Below are 26,989 nucleotides of genomic sequence, written 5' to 3'. Positions count from 1 at the left end.
TTTATAAACAACTGCACAGGCAAAATCTGCCTAATGTAACTATTCTGGAATCCTAGAGACTATTGGAGGCTTGCAACTTCCGAGGCAAGACTTGGGACAGTAAATGGTCCTTAACTGTGGTCAATTTCAGTTCTTAGCACAGTATCAACTACCCATTCCCCATCTTCATTATCTCTTCATTCATGTCCAGTCACTTAGCAGGCAGTGGCACATGTGTTCCTGAAGTAGCCTGCACAAAGCTCGAGGGAGCCAGAGTGGGCAAAGAGAGTCCTATCCTCCATCAGGGGTCTATGCTCTGACCACTGATTGCTTCTGATCAGAGGTGCAAAGAGGTAGGTAGGCAGCCACTATTGTTGCACCTCCCCGCAATACTGCAAGCCCTTCCTCTTCTGTCTTAAGTGACTTCCAAGGAACCAGCACCCTTCACCCCCATCAATTTTCACTTTTTCCCCTTTGAAGAGCCAGATATTAAAGACAAGGACATTCAAAATCAACTGCAAATACAAGAAAAATTAGATAGTGACTATGCATGCCAAGAAAAAGGCTCAGAGAAGATCTGAAAACACAAGTTTACATATACTTCAAGATGATCATTAGCACAGACTACCTACAACAATCAAAACAAAACAAAAGCAGTAACAAAATAAATAAACCCTGGGAAAGGAGGAGAATCTGATTCCAGAGTTACCACATTATTAGATTCAAATGTCCAGTGTTCCAATCACAAAAAGACAAATATTGAATGATTACACTTAGATTAAGTACTAAAAGTAGCCAAATACCATAAAGACAAAAAGTAAAATGGTGTTTGCCAGGGGTTGGGGAAGAGGGAAATGGGTAATTATTCTTTTAAAGGGTTCAGTTTCAGCTTCAAAACATAAGGAAAGTTACAGTGATAATGCTTGTTACACAACAGTGTGAGCATATGTAGTACCACTGAACTGTGCATTTAAAACTGGTTAAGATGGTAAAGTTTATGTTGAGTGCATTCTGTCACCATAAAAATAAATAAAAACAGAGGTGTGCCTGGGTGGCTCAGTCAGTTGAGTGTCCAACTCTTGATCTCGGCTCAAGTCATGATCTCACGGTTTGTGAGATGGGAGCCCCATGACAGACTCTGCACAGACAGTATGGAGCCTGCTTGGGATTCTCTCTCTCTCCCACACTCTATCTGCCTGTCCCCTGTTTGCATGTGTGCACGCTCTCTCAAAATAAATAAACTTAAAAAAAAATTTTTTTAAATGGATGTTGAATTTTCATCAGCTTTACAGCATTTCCTGATATACAATTTCTTTCATATTGTTAATGTGTTTTGAAATATTCTATATCATTTTAAATAACACGGTACCCCTTTGTAAACGTATATAAAACTTTAACATAGATTGTACAATAAATTCCATTTTTCAGTATTCAACAGCATTCAATACTCCTATATAAGTAAACCTATTTTTTTAACAGTTTTATTGATAAATTTAGTACCATATACAACATGATGAACTTTGACATACATATACTCCTGTGAAACCATCACTACAATGAAGATAGTGAAGGCAACCATCACACCTCCCAAGAATTCCTTGTAACTGTAATTGGATAACTTCTTTGTAATCCCTCCATCTTTCCCTCTGAGTCCAACATCCATCCCAACCATTGTCCAGGCAACCACTAATCTATGTATTAGTTTCTATTTCTTTTTTACACAGATGTAATAAAAATGTTAACTTTAGGGGGTGAGATTGAAGCCAAGTGCTTATCATTCAGTGTAATTATTCTAAGATTGATCTTGTTCCTGAGTGTGTATCAATAGTTTTTCATCTTATTGCTGAGTATGATTCCGTTGTTTCTATCTACACCAAATGTCTTTATCCATTAACCTGTTGATGAACACCTAGGTTGTTTCAAATGTTCTTGCTATTACAGATAAAGCAGTTATGAATACCCATGTAAAAGACTTTATGTGACATACACTTTCACTTCTGTTGAGTAAATACATACAAATGAAATGACTCCATTGTTTGACAGACATATTTTTAACATTCTAAGAAACTAGCAAACTGTCTTCCAAAGTTGACTGTACCATTTTACATTCCCACCAGTTACGCACAAGAGTTCCAAAGGCTTATATTTTCATCAACATTTGGGATGGTCACTCTTTGTAACATTAGCCAGTTAGTGGTATATGGTAGGATCTCCTTGTAGGTTTTTTTTTCTGGCTGGGTACAATAGGCTTTAATATATATAACACAGTATATAACATGGTAGGGATTCCCTAAGCCCCTCCTCTTCTTCGGGGGATCAGAGGTGGAAATTGTAAAGACATCGGGAGATTCTCAGCATCTTGGGGGATGAGTTGGGGCAAGGATTCCCCACCTCTCTTTTCTAGATCTTGCTGGAGCTACTGGTCCAGGAGGCTCTTACTCCTTGGAAGCCATGCAGACCATAACGTCTACCACTCAGTTACCGTAGCCAAATTTATTCTCATAACAGGAAATGAGTCTGGCAAAGTGGTCAATCATGGCAATGCTACCCGTAGCATCAAAGGTGGAAGAGTGGCTGTGAGGGTTAAAGTTGCAGAAAACAATCTGGTCCTCAGTATAGCCCAGGTTGCCCTTGAAAGGAGGCCCTCTGATACCTGTTTACACTGACTTTTACCATCCTGTCTTGGGGACACAGCTGTCACTACACCAGAAGATGTAGCTATCTGTTGATCAGGGAGGAGGGCTACCTTATGGTTTTAATAAGCATTTTCCTAATGATGACTGATGACAACCATCTTTTCATGTGCCTGATCTAGTGTCTATATATCTGTTAAGTGTTTCAATTTTCTATTTTTTAAATTCTGCTGACTGCCTTCTTACTGAGTTTTTTAAGTATTCTGAACGAGTTTTAAGAATTATTTATTATAGATACACGTCATATGTTGGCTGCATGTTTTTTATAGTATTTCTCTTAGTTTATGGCTTCTCTTTTATTGAACAGACCTTCTGAAGAGCAAGTTTTTTCAATTTCATTACACTTTTTGACATTTACAATTGTGGTTTTGATGTCCTATTCTAAAAATCTTTATGAGCCACAGGTCACAAAGGATTTTTTTCCTTTATTTTCTTTTAGACATTGTATAGCTTAAAGCACTTATATTTAATTTAAGACATTAACTTTTAGATCTTGAGCTAATTTTTATCTATAATGTAAAGTTATGACTGAGGTTCTCTTTTTATTTTCGGAGGCAGGGAAGGGCTGTTTCTAGCTATCCAATTGCTCCAGATCCACCTGTTGGGAAGATCATTATTTCCTCATTAAAAGGACTCGGAATTGTGTCAAAAACTCACTGGTCTTGTATTTTTGTGTAACAACTTTTGAATTCTCTCTTCTGTTCCACTGATCCTTATGTCTTTTTTTTACCCAAATTACTTTTCAGCTTTACAGTAAGTCTTAAAATCAGATAGTCTAAGTCTACCAACTATGTTTGCCTTTATCAAAATTGTTTATCAAATGACTATTCTAAATACTTTACTTTTCCATATAAATTTTATAAACAAGTTGCCAATTTCTAACAAGAAAAGCCTGCTGGGATTTTGACTGGAATAGCATCAAATTTACAAATTAATTTATGGAAAAGTCTATCTTACCAAAAGAGTTTTCGGATGTATAAAAACAGTCTACCCCTCCATTTATTTAGGTCTTTTAAAAGTGCTCTCAACAAGGTTTTCAAGTTTTTAGTAAAAAAGTCTTAGGCAACTTTTGTCAGCTTCATATTTAAATGTTTGAGTTGTTTGGATGCTATTCTAAATGGTACTTTTTATTTCAATTTCCAGTTGTTACTACCATATGTATAAATATACAGTCTACTGATATTACTGTATGTTACAAACTTGCTAAACTAACACAGTTCTAGTAGGTTTTTTGTAGATTCCTAGGATTTTCCTGTCTATGAATAAAGCCAATTTTACTTTTTCCTTTCCAATCTGGATACATTTTCTATTTCATGCCTTACCCCAATGGCTGAGACCTCCAATATGATACTAAATAGACAAGGCAAAAGAAGACATTCTTCATCATTTCTAATCACTGGAAGAAAGCACTCTTTCATGATTAATATGTTGTTTGTACAGGTTTTCATAGCTGCTCTTTATCAGACTATGAAAGTTTCCTTCTATTCCTAATGTGCTTAAGAATTTTTACCAGAAATTTGCCAACTGAGTTTGTCAAGTTGTGAAAATATCTATTGAAATGTTAATATGCCCCCCCCCCCCCAACACACACTTTTTAAGTCTATTACGGTAATGGTGAACAACACTGATTATTTTCAAATGGATGATCAACCTTGCAAGCCTGGGGTAAATCCCACTTGATCAGGATATACTGTCCTTTAAATACATTCCTGGATTGTATGTGCTAAAACTGAAATTTATAATCTTTACATATGTTCATGAGAGATATTACTCTGCCATTTCCTCGTAATGTCTTTGGCTGGTTTTAGTTTCAGGGTAATGCTGGTCTCATGGAACGAGATAACTTTATGAAAGCATTTGTATAAGATGGGCATTACTTCTTCCTGAATGTTTTGACAATTCATCAGTGAACGGATCTGGACCTAGAGTCATTACTGTAGAGTTTTTCCCTACAAGTTCACAAGTATAGGGGCAGGCAGTTACTTATTTCTTAAGTGAGTTTGGTAGCTTTGTGTCTTTCAAAAAACTTGTCCATTTCATCTAATTTACTGTCATAAAATTGTTCCTTTATTAAACTTTGAATGTCTGTAAGTAATATCATTTATCATTTCTGATACTGGTAATTTGTGTGTTCTTTTTTCCTAATCAGTCTGGCTACAGATAGCAATTTTATTGATCTTCCCTTTACATAGGTAACTTATACACATCTCCAACAAAACTCTAAATGGGCTAAGAAAGCAGGAATGCCATATTTTATCCTTTCTCTTGGTACCACCCACAGTAGCTAACTAAGCACAGTACCTTCACATCATCAGCATTTTTTGACCAAACAAAAGCATAAATATATGATAATCAAGTGAAGGCCAAATTTCAAAAATCATACTGCATACAGTAGGAAAAAAACATGAAGACTTTTAAGTCAGATAAACTTGGGTTCAAATCTCTACCACTCCCTTAAAACCAAGGTGACCTTGAGGAAGGAGTTACATAAACTCCCTAAGCACTCAACTAGTGTATCTGTAAAATGGAAAAAACCTTCTTATAAAAGGTTGCAAGATTTAAATGATATAAACCCTATCAAGTGCTCTGCATAAAGACTGTTTAATAATGGTAATTTCCCTCTGTTCACACCAATGGATTAATGGACCAATATTAGCAGAAAATCTTTAAGTCTACTACAAGGGGAAAAAATGTATTATTAAATGCCTCAATTTCATGCATTGTAAATACTAACTTTTAACTTATATATTAGCTACAGAATGAATACATAAACATGAAAAAACTCAAACTGTACAAAAGGAAACAAAAATGAAAACAAGTCTTACACCATACCCAGTGTCACATCCCTACAAGTGATTACTTTTACATTTGTGTTCCATTTTGGTGGTTATTTCAGTAATCCTAAATTAAACATTTTGTCCTCAACCTCATGATTTAGCAGTAGCTAAAGACTCAGTGTGATGAAAGATAAGGAAATTAGCTTCCTAAAACTCTCAACTTGTGTCTGCTACACTTTATATTGCTAATTTCTGTTCTAAAACTGTATTTAGACTTTTATTTTTTTTTTAAGTTTTTTTTTTTTTTAACGTTTATTTATTTTTGAGACAGAGAGAGACAGAGCATGAACAGGGGAGGGTCAGAGAGAGGGAGTCACAGAATCTGAAACAGGCTCCAGGCTCTGAGCTGTCAGCACAGAGCCCGTCGCGGGGCTCAAACTCACGAACTGCGAGATCCTGACCTGAGCCGAGGTCAGCCGCTTAACCGACTGAGCCACCCAGGCGCCCCTGTATTTAGACTTTTAGATATTCATTTATATCAATTCTAAAAACAAACAAAAAAATCAATTAGCTTACAAAAGTATGCCTATGTGATTAATCCTTGCAGAGTCAACAAAAGTATGCCTATGTGATTAATCCTTGCAGAGTCAACTAATGTGACTGATCCCTTAGCGGAGGAAATGTACTTCTATATTACTAAATTTGTTCACCTGATCCAGATGAACAGATTCCGTTTTCCTCTATCCTTCCAGACTGCTCAAAATTCTACCAAAAAATATACTGATTTAGGGGAGTCTGAGTGGCTCAGTCCATTAAGTGACTGACTCTTGGTTTCAACTTAGGTGATGATCTCATGGTTTGTGAGATAGAGCCCTGTGAGTGTGCAGCCTGCTTATGATTCTCTCTCTCCCTCCCTTTCTGCCCCTCCCCTGCCACTGGTGCACATGCTCTCATTCTCTCAAAAAGAAATAAACTTAAAAAGAAAAAAAAATAATGATTTATAGTGGAACCATAATTTTCCTATACAAACTTTAACTTCCAGTGTTAATTGCATTTCCTTAAAATATCTACTGAAATGATAACATATCATTTTTTTAAGTATGTTATGGTAATGATGAACTATACTGTTTATTTTCAAATGTTAAATCATTTGCATGACCTTCACCTAACAATGAATTATCCAAGTTATTTTTTTATTTTGAGAGAGAGTGCAAGCAGGGGCAGGGCAGAGAGATAGAGAAAGAGAAAGAGAATCCCAAGCAGGCTCCAGGCTGTCAGCACAGAGCCCAACTTCGGGCTCAATCTCCTGAATCATGAGATCTTGACCTGAGCCAATATCAAGAGTTGGAAAGTTAACCAATGGAAACACCCAGGCATGCCTTAACCATGTTATTTCTTAAAATAATCAATTACCTCCTTAAAGATAGTTTTCTCAGCATCTTATTATTTTCCACTTTATATCAGACTAGTTGCTTCCTTGTCTTGCTATGTAGTTGTCATCCTAAGATCATTTTTCCCATCTTGGATGGGGTCCATTCTTCACTAAAGGTCATCTCCTGTTTCTTGAATTTTTCATTTTCCAGAGCACAACTTCAAGAAATCCCAAGAAGTTTCTAAGAAGCCTACCTCATGCATCATTGTATGTTTTAATGTATCTTTTTTTGTTTTGTTTTTTAACATTATTTATTACTTCTTAGAGACAGAGCACGAGCAGGGGAGGGGCAGAGAAAGAGAAAGGGAGACACAGAATCCGAAACAGGCTCCAGCCTCTGAGCTATCAGCACAGAGCCCGATGCGGGGCTTGAATTCGCAAACCGGTGAGATCATGACCTGAGCCAAAGTTGGACACTCAACCGAGCCACCCAGGCGCCCCATAAAATATCTTTATTTTAAGCACAGACTTGATTTATAATTTTGTTGGCTGAGAGCTCTAAGTTGAACATTCACCTGATCCCCACCCGAATCAGGTTTTCAAAATAATTCAAACATCCAGTGTAACAGTGTGGTCCAAAATCTGAAATGTATACCAAAAGCAGTTCTAAGAGGGAAGTTTATAGGAACACGGGTCTACCTCAAGAAGAAAAATCTCAAACAATCTAACTTTTACACCTAGAGGAGCTAGAAAAAGAACAACATATAAAACCCAACCTAGCAAAAGGAAGGAAATAAGAATAGAGCAGAAAATAAATGACAAACTCAAAAAAACAAAACAAAACAAAACAAAAGAACAGACCAATGAAGCCAAGACCTGATTCTTTGAAAAGATCAACAAAACTCATAAACCTCTAGCAAGACTCATTTAAAAAATAAAAAAATTTAAAAATGACCCAAATAAGCAAAACTGATTAAAGGGGATAAATAACAATCAACACCACAAAAATACAAACAACTGTATCAGAATATTATGAAAACTTACTTGACAACAAATGGGACAACTTGTAAGAAATGGATAAATTCCTAGAAACATGTAACCTACCAAAACTAAAGCAGAAAGAAATAGAAAATTTTAAAAGCCCAGTTAACTGCAATGAAAGTCAATCAGTAATCAAAATACTCCCAAAAAACTAAAATTCAGGACCAGATAGCTTCACTGGCTAATTCTACCAAATGTTTAAAGACTTAATGCTAATTCTTTTCCAAACTATTCCAAAAAATATAAGAGAAAGGAAAACTTCCAAATTCATTCTATGAAGTCAATTACCACCCTGATACCAAAACCAGATAAAGATACCACAGAAAAAAAACTACAGGCCAATCTGTCTCATGAATACAGTTGCAAAAATCCTCAACAAAGTATTAACAAACAGAATCAGATGATATATTGAAAACAAACATAAACCACGGTCACGTGGGAATTTATTCCCAGGATGCAAAGGGGGCTCAATATTTGCAAACCAATCAACATGATACATCACATCAATAAGACAAAGGATGAAAACCATTATGATCATTTCAAAAGATGCAGAAAAAACATTTCACAAAGTACAACATCTATTCATGACAAAAACTCACTGCAAAGTACATCTAAGGGGAACATATCTCATAATAAAGGCCTTATGTGAAAAACCCATAGCCAATATCATACTCAATGGTGGAAAATTGAGAGCTTTTCCCCTTAGGTGATGAACAAGACAAGGAGGTCCACTCTCACCACTTTTATTCAACTTGGTGCTAGAAGTCCTAGTCTTAGCCACAGCAATTAAGTAAAATAAAGAAATAAAAGGCCGCTGGGGCACCTGGGTGGCTCAGTTGGTTAACCGTTCAACTTTGGCTCGGGTCATGATCTCAGGTTCATGGGTTCAAGCCCTGCGTCAGGCTCTGAGCTGACAGCTCAAATACTGAATGAAGCCTGCTTAGATTCTGTGTCTCCCTCTCTCTCTGCCTCTTCCCCACTCACACTTGGTATCTCTCTCTCTCTCTCTGTCTCAAAAATAAACATTAAAAAAATTTTTTTAGAAATAAAAGGCAGTCTGGGCGCCTGGGTGGCTCAGTCGGTTAAGTGTCTGACTTCGGCTCATGTCATGATCTCGCAGTTTGTAAGTTTGAGCCCCACATCAGGCTCTGTGCTGACAGCTCAGAGCCTGGAACCTGCTTCCGATTCTGTGTCTCCCTCTCTCTATGCTCCTCCCCTGCTCACACCCTATCTCTCTCTCAAGAATAAAGAAAACGGAAAGGAAAGGAAAGGAAAGGGAAGGGAAAGGGAAGGGGAAGGGAAGGGGAAGGGAAGGGGAAGGGAAGGGGAAGGGAAGGGGAAGGGAAGGGAAGGGAAGGGAAGGGAAGGGAAGGGAAGGGAAGGGAAGGAAAGGAGGGAGGGAAGGAAGGAAGGAAGGAAGGAAGGAAGGAAGGAAGGAAGAAAAGGTAGTCAAATTGGTAAAGAAAAAATAAAAGTTTCACTATATGCAGATGACATGATACTATATATAAAAAACCAAAGGACTTCACCAAAAAATTACTAGAACTAATAAGTGATTTTAGTCAAGTCACAAAATACAAAACCAATGTAGAGAAAACTGTTGCATTCCTATATAATACTAATGAAGCAGCAGAAAGTGAAATTAAGAAGAGGAATCCAGGGGCACCAGGGTGGCTCAGTCAGTTGCAAGTCTGATTTTGGCTCAGGTCATGATCTCGTGGTTTGTGAGTTCGAGCCCCATATCAGACTCGTTGCTGTCAGCACAGAACATGCTTCAGATCCTCTGTCCCTGTCTCTCTCTCAGCCCCTCCCCTGCTTGGGCTCTCTCAGAAATAAATAAAACATTTTTTTAAAAAAGAAAGACAGACAACAAATCCATTTACATCTGCACCAAAAACAATGCAATATCTAGGAATAAACTTAACCAAAGAGGTGAAAGCATCTAACTCTTGATTTCAGCTCAGGTCATGGATCTCACAGTTCCTGACTTAGAGCCCCACATTGGCTCTACGATGGCACACAGAGCCTGCTTGGAATTCATTCTCTCTCTCTCTCTCTCTCTGCCCCCGCCCCTAGTTCCCACACACTCTCTCAAAATAAATAAATAAATATTAAAAATTTTTTAATTAAGTGGGAATGCAAGCTGGTGCAGCCACTCTGGAAAACAGTATGGAGGTTCCTCAAAAAAACTAAAAATAGAACTACCCTATGACTCAGCAATTACACTACTAGGCATTTATCCACAGGACACAGGTGTGCTGTTCCGAAGGGACACACGCACCCCCATGTTGATAACAGCACTATCAACAATAGCCAAAATATGGGAAGAGCCCAAATGTCCATCGATGGATGAACAGATAAAGAAGATGTGGTATATACATATACAATGGAGTATTACTCGGCAATCAAAAAGAATGAAATCTTGCCATTTGCAACTATGTGGATGGAACCGGAGGGTATTATGCTAAGTGAAATTAGAGAAAGACAAAAATCATATGACTTCACTCATATGAGGACTTTAAGAAACAAAACAGACGAACATAGGGAAGGGAAACAAAAATAATATAAAAACAGGGAGGGAGACAAAACAGAAGAGACTCATAAATGTGGAGAACAAACTGAGGGTTACTGGAGGGGTTGTGGGAGGGGGGATGGGCTAAACAGGTAAGGGGCATTAAGGAATCTACTCCTGAAATCATTGTTGCACTATATGCTAATTTGGATGTAAATTTTAAAAAATAAAAAAGAAAAGAAAAGAAAAAGAAAAAAATTTTAATTAAAAAAAAAAAAGAAAAAAAAACAAACTAGATGTATCATAATTCCAGATTTCAAGTTATACTACAAAGCAGTAGTAATTAACACAGTATGGTGCTGACATAAAAACATATAGACAGCTACATGTCAAAGAATGAAACTGGACCACTTTCCTAAACTACATCACAAACAAAAGTAAACTCAAAATGTATTAAAGACCTAAATGTTAAGACCTAAAACCATAAAAATCCTTGAAGACAATAAAAGCAGTAATTATCAGCTGTCGCAAAACTTTTCTATATATGTCTCTTGAGGCAAGGGAAATAACACAAAGTAAACTACTGGGACTACATCAAAATAAGTTTCTGCAGGCATCTGGGTGGCTCAGTTCGTTGAGCAACCAACTTATGATTTTGGCTCAGGTCATAATCTTGTGGTCGTGAAGATAGAGCCCCACGGCAATCTCTCTGCTAAGTGTGGAGCCTGCATGGGATTCTCGCTCTCCCTCTCTCTGCCCCTCTCTTGCTCACGTTCTCTTTCTCTCAAAATAAATATTTTTTAAAAATAAAAATACAGTGGGGCACCTGGGTGACTCAGTCGGTTGGGCATCCGACTTTGGCTCAGGTCATGATCTCGCAGTCCCTGAGTTCGAGCCCCGCGTTGGGATCTGTGCTGACAGCTCAGAGCCTGGAGCCTGCTTCAGATTCTGTGTCTCCCTCTCTCCCTGACCCTCCCCCGTTCATGCTCTGTCTCTGTCTCAAAAATAAATAAACATTAAAAAAATTTTTTTAAATGTAAAAATAAAAGTATAATAAAAAATTTCTGCGCTGCAAACTGAAAGGCAATTTACTGAATGGGAGAAGATACCTGCAGATGACCTATCCAATAAAGGGGTTAGTATCCAAAATATATAAAGAACTGATACAACTCAACACCCAAAAACCAATAATCCAATTAAAGAATGGGCAGAAGACATGAACAGACATTTCTCCAGAGAAGACATACAGATGGCCCACAGACCATGAAAAGATGCTCAACATCACTCATCATCAGGGAAATGCTATCAAAACTACAATGAGATATCACCTCACACCTGTCAGAATGGCTAAAATCAAAAACACAAGAAACAAGGGTTAAAGATGATGTGGGGGGAAAAAAGGAACCTTCTTGCACTGTTGGTGATGCAAACTAGTGCAGCCACTCTGGAAAATAGTATGGAGGTTCCTCAAAAAGTTAAAAATAGAACTACCCTATTATCCAGAAATCATGCTACTGGTATTTACCCAAAAAATACAAAAATACTATACAAAGGGACACATGCACCCCTATATTTACAGCAACATTATTTACAACAGCCAAATTATGGAAGCAGCCCAAGTGTCCTGATGAGTAGATAAAGATGTGGTATCTATATATATATACACAATGGAATATTATTCAGCCATGAGAAAAAATGAAATCTTGGCATTTCCTAGATGGAGCTAGAGAGTATAATGCTAAGCAAAAGAAGTCAGAGAAAAACAAATACCATATGATCTCATTCATATAGAGTGTTGCTAGAATGTCTTTATCTTCAAGATTAAAAAAATACTAATACATTAATAAATGGACTTAAAAATAGGTAATGTGATCTGCAATTTATTTGATGGGAGATTTATACTAGGGAATCTTTTCTCCCCCACATGGCTAGCCAGTTGTACCACTACCTACTGACAATAAATCCTTTCCTACTGGCTTAAAATGTCACCTATAATTTAGTAAACTGAAAAATATTTACATTTGGGTCTTCTTCTAGTCTCTGCTGCCTATTTTATAAACAGTGCCAGGCTATTCTAACTGCTATTTCAGTGTTTAAATAAGATACTGCCTCCATATACCTAAATGATCTTTATAAAAATAAGATTCAAAAGGTTTAGAATGAAATACAATATAGAATTATTAGTTTAGTTCTATCTATATCTCCTTAATGAGTTTTCTCCCATTTTGCACTTAGAGCAACCCTTTTCCATTTCAAAATAACAAGAGTAAGTTACAGAAGCCACATAAATATGAAAACTGTGTTATCTGTAGGATTTATTAGTTTGATTTCTTGGTTAATGCATTTGCCCTGTGTCTTATCCTTAACCTTAATTAAACTCCAAAAGCCAGCCAATTATCATAGCATTTTTTGTTTTTCCCATTGGTATAGAACATTATTAAGAAACATGACTTACTACACTCTAGGAGCCATCAGTTTTCTTGTACTGTTAGGGAAGATGAGGAAAGGAGAGAAGGTATTTTTGTTATGACTGTTATGAAAAAGGAATAGAAATAAGGAAGAGTTCTTAGAGGCAAAATGTTACTGAGACCAAAGCCAAACAAAATTATACAGGAAAACTAGAAGACAAAGAAATCTTTCAGTCTGTTTTGAAAAAAGACAGGTAAGGAAAAAAAAAAAAAAAACTATGGATGATTTAGAGGAATTGTAGAGGAAGAAAATGAGAAAGCAAAGAGTCAAACAAATGATGGAAAAAATTATCTCGAAAGGACATGAAATTTCAAATTAAAAGATTCCACTGAATAGCAGGCAGTAATAACTTTAAGAAGATTTTATCTAAACGCATCCTTCTGACATTTGTACCATTAAGAATAAAGAAGGGGTGCCTGGGTGGCTCAGTAAGTTAAATGTCTAACTTCAGCTAGGGTCATGATCTTGCCGTTCATGAGTTCAAGCCCCACGTTGGGCTCTGCACTGACAGTTCAGAGCCTGGAGCTTGCTTCAGATTTCTGTGTCTCCCTCTCTCTCTGTCCCTTGCCTGCTCACACTCTTTCTCTGTCTCTCAAAAATAAACATCAAGAAGAATTTTTTTTTTTAAAGAATAAAGAAGATATCCTGAACCCTTTTAAAGGGAAACCACTTTGCCTAGGAAGGATTTAAAATCAATTTGAAGGGGATGCCTGGGTGGCTCCGTCAGTTAAGCGTCCAACTTCAGTTCAGGTCATGATATCACAGTTTGTGAGTTCGAGCCCCACGTTGGGCTCTGTGTGGACAGCCTGGTGCCTGCTTCGGATTCTGTATCTCCCCCCCACCCCACCCCCGTCTCTCCCCTGCTCATGCTTGCGCTCTCTCTCTAAAACAAATAAACATTTAAAACAAAAGAAAAAGAAAATCAATCTTAGGGGCACCTGGGTGGCTCAGTCAGTTAAGTGTCTCACTCTTGATATCAGTTCAGGCCCATCTCACGTTTCATGAGATCGAGCCCCACACCAGGTTCTGTGATGACAAGCACAGAGCCTAGCCTGCTTAGGATTCTTTTTCTCCCTGTGTGCCCCTCCCTTGCTGGCACTCTTTCTCTCAAAAAAATAAATAAACATTAGAGAAAAATCCAGTGCTGAGTTTGGAAAAATTGGCACTATCCAACTAATGGTAAATGTGTTCTTGGTACAACCCTAGAAAGATCTATAAATCTTTAAAGTCCTCTGTCACAGGAATTCCACTTTCTTTTTTTTTTTTTTTTTTTTAACTTTTTAACGTTTATTTATATTTGAGACAGAGAGAGAGGGAGACACAGAATTGGAAGCAGGCTCCAGGCTCTGAGCCATCAGCCCAGAGCCCGACGCGGGGCTCGAACTCACGGACCGTGAGATGGTGACCTGAGCTGAAGTCAGACGCTTAACCGACTGAGCCACCCAGGCGCCCCAGGAATTCCACTTTCAATAGCCTACCATGAACACGAATGTTCAACACTGTACTGTTTACAATAAAATACAAAAAGGCTAAATGTCCAAACAAAAGGACTATAATATGAAGCTATTAAAGCTAAAATTAGAATACAGATCTATACTTGTTGATACGGAAAATAGAACATAACTTTATGATAGGAAATTTATAAAGGTTATAATACCACATACACAGTAGTTTCATTTCTAGAGGACCCTATGTATGCACACAAGTGTATTAACAGAAAATCCTGGAGGAACATACACTCAAGTATTAAACATCCACTGTGACTGACGTTTACACTGATATGACAAGCAATAGCAAATGTAAATATACACTGCCAAAAAGGGGAGTGCCAGTCCCCTAATAATCTAAGAAGCAAAAAAAATCTTCGGGGCACCTGGGTGGCTCAGTCAGTTGAGCATCTGACTTCGGCTCATGATCTAGTGGTTCAAGAGTTCAAGCCTCACAGTAGGCTCACTGGGGTCAGCCTTTCAGCACAGAGCCCACTTCGGATCCTCTGACCCCCTCTCTGCCCCTCCCCGACTCATGCTCTCCAATAAATAAATGAACAAACAAGCAAGCAAGCAAAAAAATCTTCGATTACATGGCAAACTTATATTCAATATATTTGGACAAAAAAATACAGGAGAAAGGAAAAAATCAAGGATGGTATAATATGTAACTTGGTGGGTCTACATATTTTATGAAAAAGGAAAAATCAGCATTTCAAAATAGTATGTAATGCTTTGAACTCAATTATACCTATCTCCTATCCCCAAAACTCCTATCACATGGTGAATAGCTCCAACAAGGACCAGAGTCTTCTTGCAAATTTCTTCTTTTAGAAAATAATGAGATGTGTTAGTTGACTTCATTGTGGTAATCATCTCACAAAGTATACATGTGCAAACTTTCATGTTGTACACTTTAAGTACATGCAATTGTACTTGTCAATTATACCTCAATAAAAGCTGGGTATAATTGAGTGGGTTATATTGGCACCAGGCTGTCCACACAGAGCCCAATTATACCCCCTGGGTGGGGGGGGGGGGGAATGGAGAGAAAATTATGTATTATACTGATCACCTGTATATTGAAAGAACATGGGAAGAGAAGGGAAACACAATAACGGGTGAAACTTAAAGGCATTCTGAAGTCCAAATGAGAGAATGATTCAAATTTAGCACAAAAAACCTATCCACAAAAGAAAAATTGTATTTAAGAAATTATATTTAAGAAAAGTGTGTGTCTGTGTCCATGTGTGTTTATGTTATCATATAAGCCACAAAGAAAGAACATTTAAGGATGAGAATTTCTCAAAATTCTTACTAGATCACAGATTAAAGGATTAAAGTAACAGTATCATTTGAAATAACCAACCTTTTCTAAAAAATGAAACTATAGTTTTAATTCTCAATTAATACTCACTGTATTCCAGCTTCTTTCTCCTCTTTTTCTCTTTTAATTGTTCTTCCTCCTCCCTGACTCCCTCTTCTCTTTCTTCTCTTTGTTCCTCTCCCAAAGCATCATAAAATACTGGATCACGATGAGCAGCCTTCCTCTGGAAATGCTTAGATTTGGATCCTCCTTTAACAAGTACAACTTTTCTTTTCAAACAAGTGCATCCGAACATGCAGTCTGGTCGGCGGCAGTGAGCAGGCTGGCGCTTCTCCAAAGCTAGACTGGAACACACGCAACCCAATCGACAGAAGTCATTGTTGCATGGAGGGGCTCGTTTCCTTATGATTGTGTGGATGGGTTTAGTTTTGAGAGATGCCTAAAGTTAAAACAGAAAATTGTAAACTGATTAAATCATGCTCCCATACCACCAACAGCTTACAAGTCATATATTGGTCTGTCTTTTCAGACTCTGAATACTCAGTATTAATGGCACAAGATTAGCAGTAGATTTAAAGGACAAAACATGAATGTAACCAGGACTCTGAACAATCTCCCATTTTTTTTTTTTTTAACGTTTATTTATTTTTGAGACAGAGACAGACAGAGCATGAACAGGGGAGGGGCAGAGAGAGAGGGAGACACAGAATCCAAAACAGGCTCCAGGCTGAGCTGTCAGCACAGAGCCCGACGCGGGGCTTGAACTCACGAACTGCGTACAATCTCCCATTTTAATGCATAGCAGAGACAAGAGAATATTTTAATTAATTATGAGCCAAAATATCAACAATGATGAATGTATTCTCAATAGAAATTACACATAATATTCTAAGGCAGAGGTTGACAAGACCCACAGGCAAATCTGGCCTGTTTCATAAATAAAGTTTCACTGAAACACATAATGTTTACAGCATAACAGCAGCACAGAGTCGAGTAACTGCAACAGAGTGTGTATGGCCTACAAAACCTAAAATATTTACTCCCTGGCCCTTTAAGGAAATAGTTTGCTGACATGTGCTTTTTAGTAACTAATCAAAAATGAATAGAATAATATGTGCACAACTGTCTTTAAAAATGATTAATAATAAAGGGCACATTGTGTATTCAATCCCAACATCTGATGATCTTCAGGTCAGGAATTTAGTCACAGAATTTAAAAATGAAAGGTAAGGTACACAAATTTCATGACAAAAAAATAGTCACTTGCTATTGTACCATTTCACATGCACCAGAGGCTTCTAAAATAAGTGAATCAATAATAAGTGAAAAAGTCTTAATATAAAATTTTATAAAACTTTTATAAAAGCTTTTTCTCCATAGGTTTAGAATATTTTTTAATTTTCTGAAATGTAGTATGTTTTAAGGAGAACTTTCAAAGCTGTTCTAACACGATAAGCAACTGTACTTGCCCACATGCTAGAATATGAAATTAGAGACTTTCAGAATGGCCAGATGACTTTATATAGGAGACACACATCATCCAAAAACACGAATGTACTGTCTCCCTCTACTGGCAGGAGGGGATCTACACTGGGGTGTCTAGTTAGGAAGAATAACAAATATGGAAGACAACAGAATCTCCTTATTTATCACTAAGGTAACTAAATGCTGATCCTCCTGCCATAAAGCCCAGCCCCATTGCCCCACACTAACCTAATTTTTCCAACCATAAACTAATATGCTTCTGGGAAACAACAGATACTTACTTGAGCAGTAAGTAGAGTTGTTAAGGATACATCTGCTCGCTCTTCAGTGATATAGGTCCTTGGTTTTCCTTCCCAAAGTGCACAGTCTTCCAGGTCCATTAGCTTCACTTGAGATTTAGACAAGCCTGCAGGGCGAGTTCCCTGTTGTTGCTGCTGCTGCTGCTGCTGTGCCTGCCGCAAACTAATCTGCTTTGGAAATGTATTTTCATCTAAAGTTGGCACAACAAAGTTATTCACCTGATTTTCTGAGATAGTACTTGAAGAATTCTTGGCAGCCTTATCTCCTGGAATCATATAAGCATGTTTCTGCTTTGGTGAAACAGGGTATGGTAAAATGGATTTATAAGATGATTTAGTTCGGCCACTGAAAGTTGCCTGTTTGTTTTGAGACTTTGTCTTTCGAGAGGCAGGGGGCAAAGAATGAGGCTTCAAAGAATAGGAGGTAGAAGGGGAAACGGTAGATTGCTTCTTTAGTACACTGTCAAGTGTTCGTACATAGCTGGTACTCTTGGTGGGAAGCTGGTATACCACAGGAGATGTGGGAGCATTAGAAGAGAAACCCATGCTTGTTTCCATCAGTTTGCCTTCATTTTCCAAGTACTCATCGAGCTTATCACTGCAGAAAGCAGAACGGTTTTTCAGGGGACCCTCCGAATTTCCACCTAGAAATAAAGAGATGCAGATACTTAAAATCGGGCCAATCTTTAGATCTCTAGGAAAATACACTTAAAAAGGCTGAGAGCATTAAGTTACAAGCCACTGAATCTTCCTTAGAAGGAAGAAAAAAATATAAAACCAAGTGAAGAGATTGAATCATACATTAATTACATTAAAATCTGTTACCTAAAATTACCTCATTGCATGTATTTATCATTAATTTTTGTGAAATGCTAAAAATAGTAATAATTAACTGAAAGGTAAGAGTCTACAACCTTTGACAATTTATAACCTTGAGAGAAACCACACTTAAGTAAAAACATAAGAGCAAAAAATGTATGTAAATCAAACCTCAACAGAACACCAGAGATTAACAGATTAACAGATTGCAGTACCTGCAAGTGTAGTAGACAGACAAGCATTATATTATTGTAACAATGTACAAGAATTCAAAGATGAGAAAACTATTTTGGACACAGGGTAAATTTATTTGGTTAGAATGTAAACTGCAAGTAAGAGCAGTGGGAAAAGCACTAAAAAAGATCAATACGCATATAGTCAAAATGTTTGGATTAGAAATTTACTTGGAAATGTAATGTTTTAAGGAATCACTCTACAGCTCTTAAGTACACAGTTATGAAATAATACTTGAGAATGATACTTACCAGAACTGCAGGAGTTACAGAAAGGAAATGCAATTTAAAAAGGGTACAGGGGAATGGCTTCTCGGCCTTTTGGCTAAGATCAAGTGTAGTATCTGTTCTTACCAGTTTAAAAAGGGTACAGGGATTATTTAAGCCTGACATGGCTAGGGATATGGAACATGGGAAGGAACAGAAATCAGCAAGACAATTATTTTCAGTTTATCTGAAGCATGTAAAGAAGAGAGGACGAAAAACAACCATGACTTACTTTTAACACAATGCTTTGGCCGCATGTTTCAGAACATATTTGCAATTTTTTTAAAAAGCTGATTACCTTCATTCCTAGATGCAGAAGCACTATGGAACTTTCCTCTCCATCCCTTGATTTTGGTGAAGTCATTGGTCTTCCCTGTCCTAGAAACAAAGGGAAATCCAGCATCTATAAAAGAAAAAGTAAAAAAAAAATGACCAAAATTCAAACCAACCAATATTTAATATCTAATTAGTTACTAAGGCTATTTTTAAATTTATTTTGAGAGAGAAAGTGTAAGTGCAGTAGAGGCAGAGACAGAGGAGAGAGAGAATTTCAAGCAGGCTCTGCGCAGTGTGGGTCTTGAACTCACGAACAGTGGTATCACTTGAGCTGAAATCGAGTTGGATACTTAACCAACTGAGCCACCCAGGTGCCCCGAATTATTCACTAAGACTTAATCTGAAATGTACAAACCATTAAGACTACGCCACTAGGTAAAAGATTTAGAATATCATCCTAGAGGTACACACGCTCTCTCTCTCAAAATAAACATTAATAATAATTAAAAAAAAAAAGAATATCATCCTACATGTCTCTAAACAAAGGTAGTTTTTTATATATATCAAAAGATGACTTTACAAATGTTACACACTCACCAGGAGAAGCAGGGTTGGTTCCTGTAAGGTTCCAGAAAGGAAAGCTAGTGGCTGGAGCCAAAGGCAGCTGTACTCCCAAGTATTTAAGATCAATGCTCATTGTCGGATCCACTGAATTCAATTTTAAGCCCACTACAAGAAAAAAGAAGCACAAATCACACTGGTTGGTTTTGGTTTTGTTTCTTTTTAACTTTTGGGGTGGAGAGAGGGGATATTACTAGAGATAAAGGGAGAGAGGGAAGAGCAGAAATGAAATAAAAACAAAAAGTGGCAGACAGGCTTTAAGGCGACCCATGATCCTCACCTCCTGGTATTTGTGTAATCCTTTCCTCTCTTCCCTTCAGTGTGGGTAGGGCCTGGGCTTTATTTCTAATAGGCGGAATGTGGCCAAAAGGATAGGATGTGTGTGATTAGTGTGTATGTGATAATATGAGTGCATGTTACTAAAACTGCAATGATATAAATTCTGCCAACAACCTGACAGAAAATGAAAGTAGATCCATCCCCAGTCAAGCCTCTGATGAGAAACCAGACCTAACATCTCAATTAAGGCCTTGTGAGACAGGAAGCAGTGGGCCCAGTTAAGCCATGCCAAACCCCCAACCTAAAGAAACTGAGACAGTATGTGTGCTAACTTTATGGCAATGTGTTAAGCAATAATAGATAACTAATACATAAACACAGTAAAATTAAGATCATTTGTGCTTTAATCCTTTGTGATCCAGAGACTTTCTAGGGCCTTTAACACAAATTGGCCATTTACTAAGCTTCTGGCCTGAATTATGGCTGCAAATCCCCTTATTATCAATGATACTAATGGTTAACTGAGCCTATAAATATTATGGCTTATTTGTGGTTACTTAAGAGGCAATCTTTTGGGAAAGTATTTATTTAGCATATCCTTTTATAATTTTGTGGGGTTTATCTGCTTAACAGATTAGATCTGAGATTTGTCCATGTTGACAGCTTTATCTCTAGATCATTTATTTTCAGTGCTGTACACTACTCCAGATTATGAATATATAGTACTCCTAATTTATTCATCACTCTACTGGAGATGAGAATTAGGTTGTTGCCTATTTTTTTATTAGAGTATAGTTGACAATGTTACAATACCACTAACTGTATTTCTTATGCTGTACTTTTCATCCCCATAACTTACACATTCCATAACTGGAAGCCTGTAACTCACACACCCCTTCATCTATTTATTTCCTACTTTTAACAATTATATTACTGGGCACCTGGATGGCTCAGTCAGTTAATCATCTGACTTGACTTTGGACATGATCTCACAATTCATGAGTTCAAGTCTGGCATCGGGTGAGCTCAGGCCCCACTACAGGTGGGCCCCGCTTCTCTCTCTGTCTCCCTCTCTCTCAGACTCTCCCTCACTTGTACCCTCTCTCCCTCTCTCAAAAACAAAAAAAATTACAAACAATGCTTTACAGTGTAATTATACATTGTGTACAAGTGAACATGTGTGAGACCTTCCCTAATGCATTTAGCTTTTCCTTGTGGCATTTGCCCAGGAATGGAATTGTTATATAATGGGGTCTGTTTATCTATCAATTGTATTGAATGTTGTGAGTGCTCAACATATTTGTGGCTGCCCAAAATATTTTGAATACCCTTCCTCTAGGAGATAGTTTTACCCATTAACTCCAAACTCTTCAAGGCAGGTATTTTAAAAACTCACTTTACAACTTCCCTTGCAGTTTGCATGCAGTCATGTAACCCAGGTTTTGCCAATCAGGTGTTCCCATGAAAGACCTCAATTTAGGAGAGAACACCATGAAGAGATACTCTGCAGAATTGTGTAAATGAGGGCAACAGTGTTTGCCCAAGAATTTTTAAGCTTGTTTTTTGAAAGAGAGAGAGAGAGAGCACCAAGAAGAAGGAGCAGAGAGAGAGAGAGAGAGACAGAATCCTAAGCAGGCTCTGCACCCTCAGTGCAGAGCCCGATGCAAGGCTCGAACTCACAAACCTTGAGATCATGACCCAAGCTGAGATCAAGAGTCAGACGCCTAACCAAATGCGCCACCCAGGTGCCTCTGGCCAAGGATTTTTAGAGGTAAAAGTAACCAAGGTCCTAGTTATAAGTATACTGTGTTCCGTGTCTATACTGAAATGGTGGTGATTGTCCATTGTTGTGGGACTGCCTGTATGAGCAGTCTGCAAATGTACTGTGAGCATTTTTCCTGACTGCACAGTCCTAGGGTCTGTTTCTCTGGCCTTTCAGAAGATTCTGTAAATCATCTGACACTTCTTAATAAATTCATCTATTTCATCTGCAGAGTGGAGTCTGATCTTTACTGCTAAGAAGTTTAATGATACACTTCTTCTGAATCCTTCTGGTGTAATGGCACATAAGAAAATGATAATTATACAAACTGGGATAAACCTTGGGATGCTTGTAGCTGGAGGCAACTAGCTCTATAGTTATTAATTACCCTTGGTCATGCCTGGCCATTCTGAGATCACTATTTCAAGAACATATTATCTGTCATAAATCATAGATAACCATGTGCCAAAATGCACTAGGTTAGGAACTTGTGTACTAGATAATGCCAAATTACTTTCAATTTACACGCCTTCCAGTAAGTAGTGCATGAGAACTCTTGCTGATCGTTTCTCTACAACATTTGATATCAGTGGACTTAAAAAAACTTGTTCCAATCTTTTGCTTTAAATTTATATCCTATTATTCTTAAATATGTACTCTTCCATTACTAGTGACAATCTTCTAATTTGGATTTCCTCATTTGTGAATTATTGGCTTTATATTATTGTGCAGAAAAGTGTTTACCTTAAGTGCTAACAAAACTGAAGTAGTTCAAAGTATTAAGTATTGTAGTATTGTATTGTAGTAATAGCCATTAAAAAAGTGATGGTACAGGGGCACCTGTGTGGCTCAGGTTAAGCATCGGACTCTTGATTTCGACTCACATCATGAACAATATCACAGTTCCTAAGATCAAGCTCTATGTTGGGCTCTACGCTGACAGCACAGGACCTGCTTGGGATTCTCTCTCTCCCTTTCTATGTATGCCTTCCCCTCTCACACACGAGTGTTTTCTCTATCTCTCAAAATAAACAGAATTTTAAAAATTTTTTTTACTTTTTTTTTTTTAATATTTATTCATTTTTGAGAGAGAGACACAGAGAGTGAGTGGGGGAGGAGGAGAGAGAGGGAGACACAGAATCTCAGCAAGCTCCAGGCTCTGAGCTGTCAGCACAGAGCCCGATGTGGGACTCACATTCACGAACTACGAGATCATGACCTGAGCCGAAGTCAGTCACTTAGCTGACTGAGCCACCCAGGCATCCCTAAAAAGATTTTTTTAAATCATAGGTACAGGTTTCCAAAAGGCTTACATATTACTGGTCCCCTAAAAGGTGAAGGCATTAGATAGGTTATGAGCCACAAATTCTTATGGCAACTTGGGTATCCTCCACACAGAACTTATCTGAACAGAAGATTGCTAGATCGCGATTCTGTTTTAGTTTATAAGTCCAGTTCTTTAAAATTAATAGTTGTTGTTTTAGTTTAATCACTTGACTTGATAACATTAACATCAATAAAATATGCTTTCCAGGGTCCCTGGGGGGCTCAAGTCGGTTAAGTGTCTGACTTTGGCTCAGGTCATGATCTCATGGTTAGTGAGTTCAAGCCCCACATCTGTGCTGACAGCTCAGAGCCTGGAGCCTGCTTCAGATTCTGTCTCCCTCTTTTTTTTCTGCTCCTCCCCTGCTCGCACTCTGTCTGTCTGCCTGCCCTTCTCTCTCTCTCTAAAATAAATATAAAAAAAAATTTTTTTAATAAAATATTCTTTCCAGAGGCACCTGATTGGCTCAGTTGGTGGACTGTGCAACACCTGATCTCAGGTTTATGAGTTTGAGTCCCACTGGGTAGAGAGATTGTTTAAAAATACAATCTTTAGGGGCACGCGGGTGGCTCAATTAGTTAAGTGTCTGACTTCAGTTCAGGTCATGATCTCACAGTTAGTGGGTTTGAGTCCCGTATCGGGCTCTGTGCTGACAGCTGAGAGCCTAAAGCCTACTTTGGATTCTGTGTGTCCCTCTCTCTCTCTCTCTCTCTGCCCCTCCCTCACTCGCACTCTCTCAAAAATAAACAAACGTTAAAAAAAGAAAAAGAACAAAAAAAACTTAAAATAGGGGCACCCTGGGTGGATCAGTTGGTTGAGCATCCAACTCTCGATTTCAGCTCAGGTCATTATCCTGGGGTCAGGGACTCATGCCCCACATCTGGCTCTGTAATGAGCATGGAGCCTCCTTAAGATTATCTCTTTCTCTCCCTCTCTCTCACTCTCGAGTGCTCTCTCTCTCTAAAAAAAAAATAAAAGAAATAAAAATTAAAAAATAAAATATTCTTTCTTCATGTTTCTAAAAAATCAGGGAGAAATAAGAATAGGAGTCAAAACAACTGGTTTCTAATCTTGTGTTTGGGCTAAATTTCTCTTAGCTTTTGCTTCCTCATCAGTAAAATATCAATTCACCACACTGGGTTTTATGTTTTAAGTATTTACTGCACCTTTTCTATGAAATACTCTGTAATACAAATGGTAATAGAGATAAAAGACATTTCCCAAAATTCAAAGAGCTTTAAGTGTCATTCTCCCAATGGACTCATTAGTAGTTAAAATAGGGTAAATAAGTCCTAAGAGAGGTAAGTAAAAAGAAATGGCATTTAAAAAGCCCAAGGGAATACAGTAAAATTTTACACAAGGTTTAACACTTAGGTTAGAATAAGTAGAATTAACTAGGAAAGGTGGGATGGGACAGCAGAGTGGAACCAAAGAGCAAGACACTGCCAGAAATTCAAATGAGAACTGAATCCTAAAAATGGATGAAATGAGATACCCCAGTACTTTGAGAAGAGAAAAATACTCATTATTATTGGGGGGGGGGGGGGGGGAGCCAGAACAGCTGCCTACATTGATGGTAAAAAGAAAGGAATTAAGTTGCTAAAAAAGGTACCCACACAACCAAGTAGGTAGACATGCAAAATCTAGACCCACACAATCAAATTTAGAAACTGTTTTTCCTCTTTTCTTGTCTGTGTTTACTTGTATCTTAAACTTCCACCTACCCCCAAAAGAGACAGCAAGACTTAAAAACCACAAAAAGTGCACACCTATTTTAAATATGCGTATCAGAGGCACCTGGGTGGCTCAGTAGGTGAAGTGTCCAACTTCAGCTCAGGTCATGATCTCATGGTTTGTAAGTTCGAGCCTAGAGCCTGGAGCCTGCTTTGGATTCTGTGTCTCCCACTCCCTCTGCCCCTTCCCCACTCGTGCTTTGTCTCTCTCAAAAATAAACATTAAAAATAAATAAATAAATAATAAACGTATCGATTTTTAGTCATAAAAGTAGAGAAGTCAATGGCACAGAGACAATGTTCAAAGTAATTCCCAATTTAGCTTATCTATACTATCCTGAAATGTTTGTCCTGCAAGAAAATCCTTCCCCAATTAACACATACATGAGACCTATAGACTTAGTTGGTTTCCTATAAGATTACATTGCATAACATAAGATACCTAAATAATTCACAGAAAGCATATCTCAAAAAAAGCATAAAATTCTTTCCACATACGGCATTTTAAATTTTTTTTTTTTTAACGTTTATTTATTTTTGAGACAGAGAGAGACAGAGCATGAACGGGGGAGGGTCACAGAGAGAAGGAGACACAGAATCTGAAACAGGCTCCAGGCTCTGAGCTGTCAGCACAGAGCCCGATGCGGGGCTCGAACCCACGGACCCTGAGATCGTGACCTGAGCCGAAGTCGGACGCTTAACCGACTGAGCCACCCAGGCACCCCACCATATATGGCATTTTAAACTAAATTATACCCCTAAATGTTTTTGCTTTTTCACCAGATTAGGAGCTACTTCTTAAAAACATATTATCACACCATTACAAAAAAAGACTCATAAAGACAGAATTGAAAAAAAAAAAAAGCTACATTTTAGGTTCAAAGGCAGTCACCTTAGGGTAAACTGTAGTTTAAAAAGAAAAAAAAAGCCTGTCCCAGCTAAACCGACTAAAATATAAAGTACCCACAAAAACACACTCAAGAGGAATTAACTCCTACATAACTAAACAACACAGAAAAGAAAAGCAGATATAGAGGGGAGCCTGGGGAGCTCAGTTGGTTAACCATTCAACTCTTGATTTCAGCTGAAGTCATGACCTCATGGTTCCTGAGTTCGAGTTCCACATCAGGCTCCAAACTGTCAGCTGCTTGCGATTTGCTCTCTCCCTCTCTCTCTGTCCTCCCCTGCCCCACACTTCCTCTCTCTGTCTCTCTCAAAACTAAACTTAAAAAAAGGCAGATATATACAAAAGAAAAACTCCAATTAACCATTAATTAACACTACACTAAGAATGTATTTTTAACTAAAATCGAGAGTCACAGAGCTCTAGAAAGACTGCCATAAAGGAATTTAACATTATAACTGGCAAAAATTAATATTGATATGATAAACAGGTTGCAACAACATGGATGGAGCTAGAGTATAATGCTAAGCAAAGTAAGTCAGTCAGAGAATAACAAATACCATATATTTTCACTCGTATGTGGAATTTAAGAAACAAAACAATTGAGCAAAGGGAAAAAGAGAGAGAGAGAGAGAAAGAGAATTTAAGCAGACTCTTAAGTATAAAAGAACTGGTCACCAGAGAGGAGGGGGTTGGAGGGGGTTTGAGGGGGTTTGAGGGGGTTGGAGGGGGTTGGAGGGGGTGAATTAAATAGGTGATAGCGATTACGGTGTGTACTTGTACAATGCATTGGATGATGTATGGTATTGCAGAATCACTAAATTGGCCACTTGGGGGCACCTGGGTGGCTCAGTCAGTTAAATGTCTGATTTTGAATTTGGTTCAGGTCATTACCTAACAGTTCGTGGGTTCAAGCCCCATGTCGGACTTGACACTGATAGCACAGAGTCGGCTTGGGATCCTCTCTCCCCTCTCTCTCCAGCTTGTGCTCTCTCTCTCTCAAAATAAACAAACTTTAAAAAAGTTTAAATAAATAAATAAAAGTTGTACACTTGAAACTAATATAACAAAGGATGTTAACTGGAAATAAAAACTTTTTTTAAATTGGACAAAAAAGATAAATCTCTGGGGCAGAGGAATTCCAAATAATTTATCCACATACTCCACCCTCAAAAAGTAGAATATGGGGCGCCTGGGTGGCTCAGTAGATTAAGCATCCAATTCTTGATTTCAGCACAGGTTATGATCTCATGGTTCCTGAGCTTGAACCCAGCATCTGCCTCTGCACTGAAGAATGGAGCCTGCTTGGAATGCTCTGCCCCTCCCCCCA

The 26,989-nt window shown here is 37.9% G+C and overlaps 1 protein-coding gene and 1 pseudogene across 6 annotated transcripts in view; one reads left to right on the top strand and one right to left on the bottom strand.

The window, feature by feature from the left end:
• The window catches only part of MGA (MAX dimerization protein MGA), a 171,739-nt gene that overhangs the window by 36,150 nt on the left and 108,600 nt on the right, over window positions 1-26,989 (bottom strand). For all 6 annotated transcript variants that reach the window (XM_049613409.1, XM_049613408.1, XM_049613406.1 and 3 more), the window contains exons 6-9: window positions 19,634-19,765; window positions 19,059-19,163; window positions 17,424-18,085; window positions 15,748-16,096 (exon numbers count right to left, since the gene is read on the bottom strand). In XM_049613409.1, the coding sequence (XP_049469366.1) occupies window positions 15,748-16,096; window positions 17,424-18,085; window positions 19,059-19,163; window positions 19,634-19,765 (1,248 nt within the window). The remainder of the gene's footprint in view (window positions 1-15,747; window positions 16,097-17,423; window positions 18,086-19,058; window positions 19,164-19,633; window positions 19,766-26,989) is intronic.
• Window positions 18,799-18,937, top strand: LOC125910608 (uncharacterized; annotated as a pseudogene).

The sequence above is a fragment of the Panthera uncia genome (genome assembly GCF_023721935.1).
Source record: "Panthera uncia isolate 11264 chromosome B3 unlocalized genomic scaffold, Puncia_PCG_1.0 HiC_scaffold_1, whole genome shotgun sequence".
NCBI lineage: Eukaryota > Metazoa > Chordata > Mammalia > Carnivora > Felidae > Panthera > Panthera uncia.
This window is presented reverse-complemented; position numbering and strand designations above follow the sequence as displayed.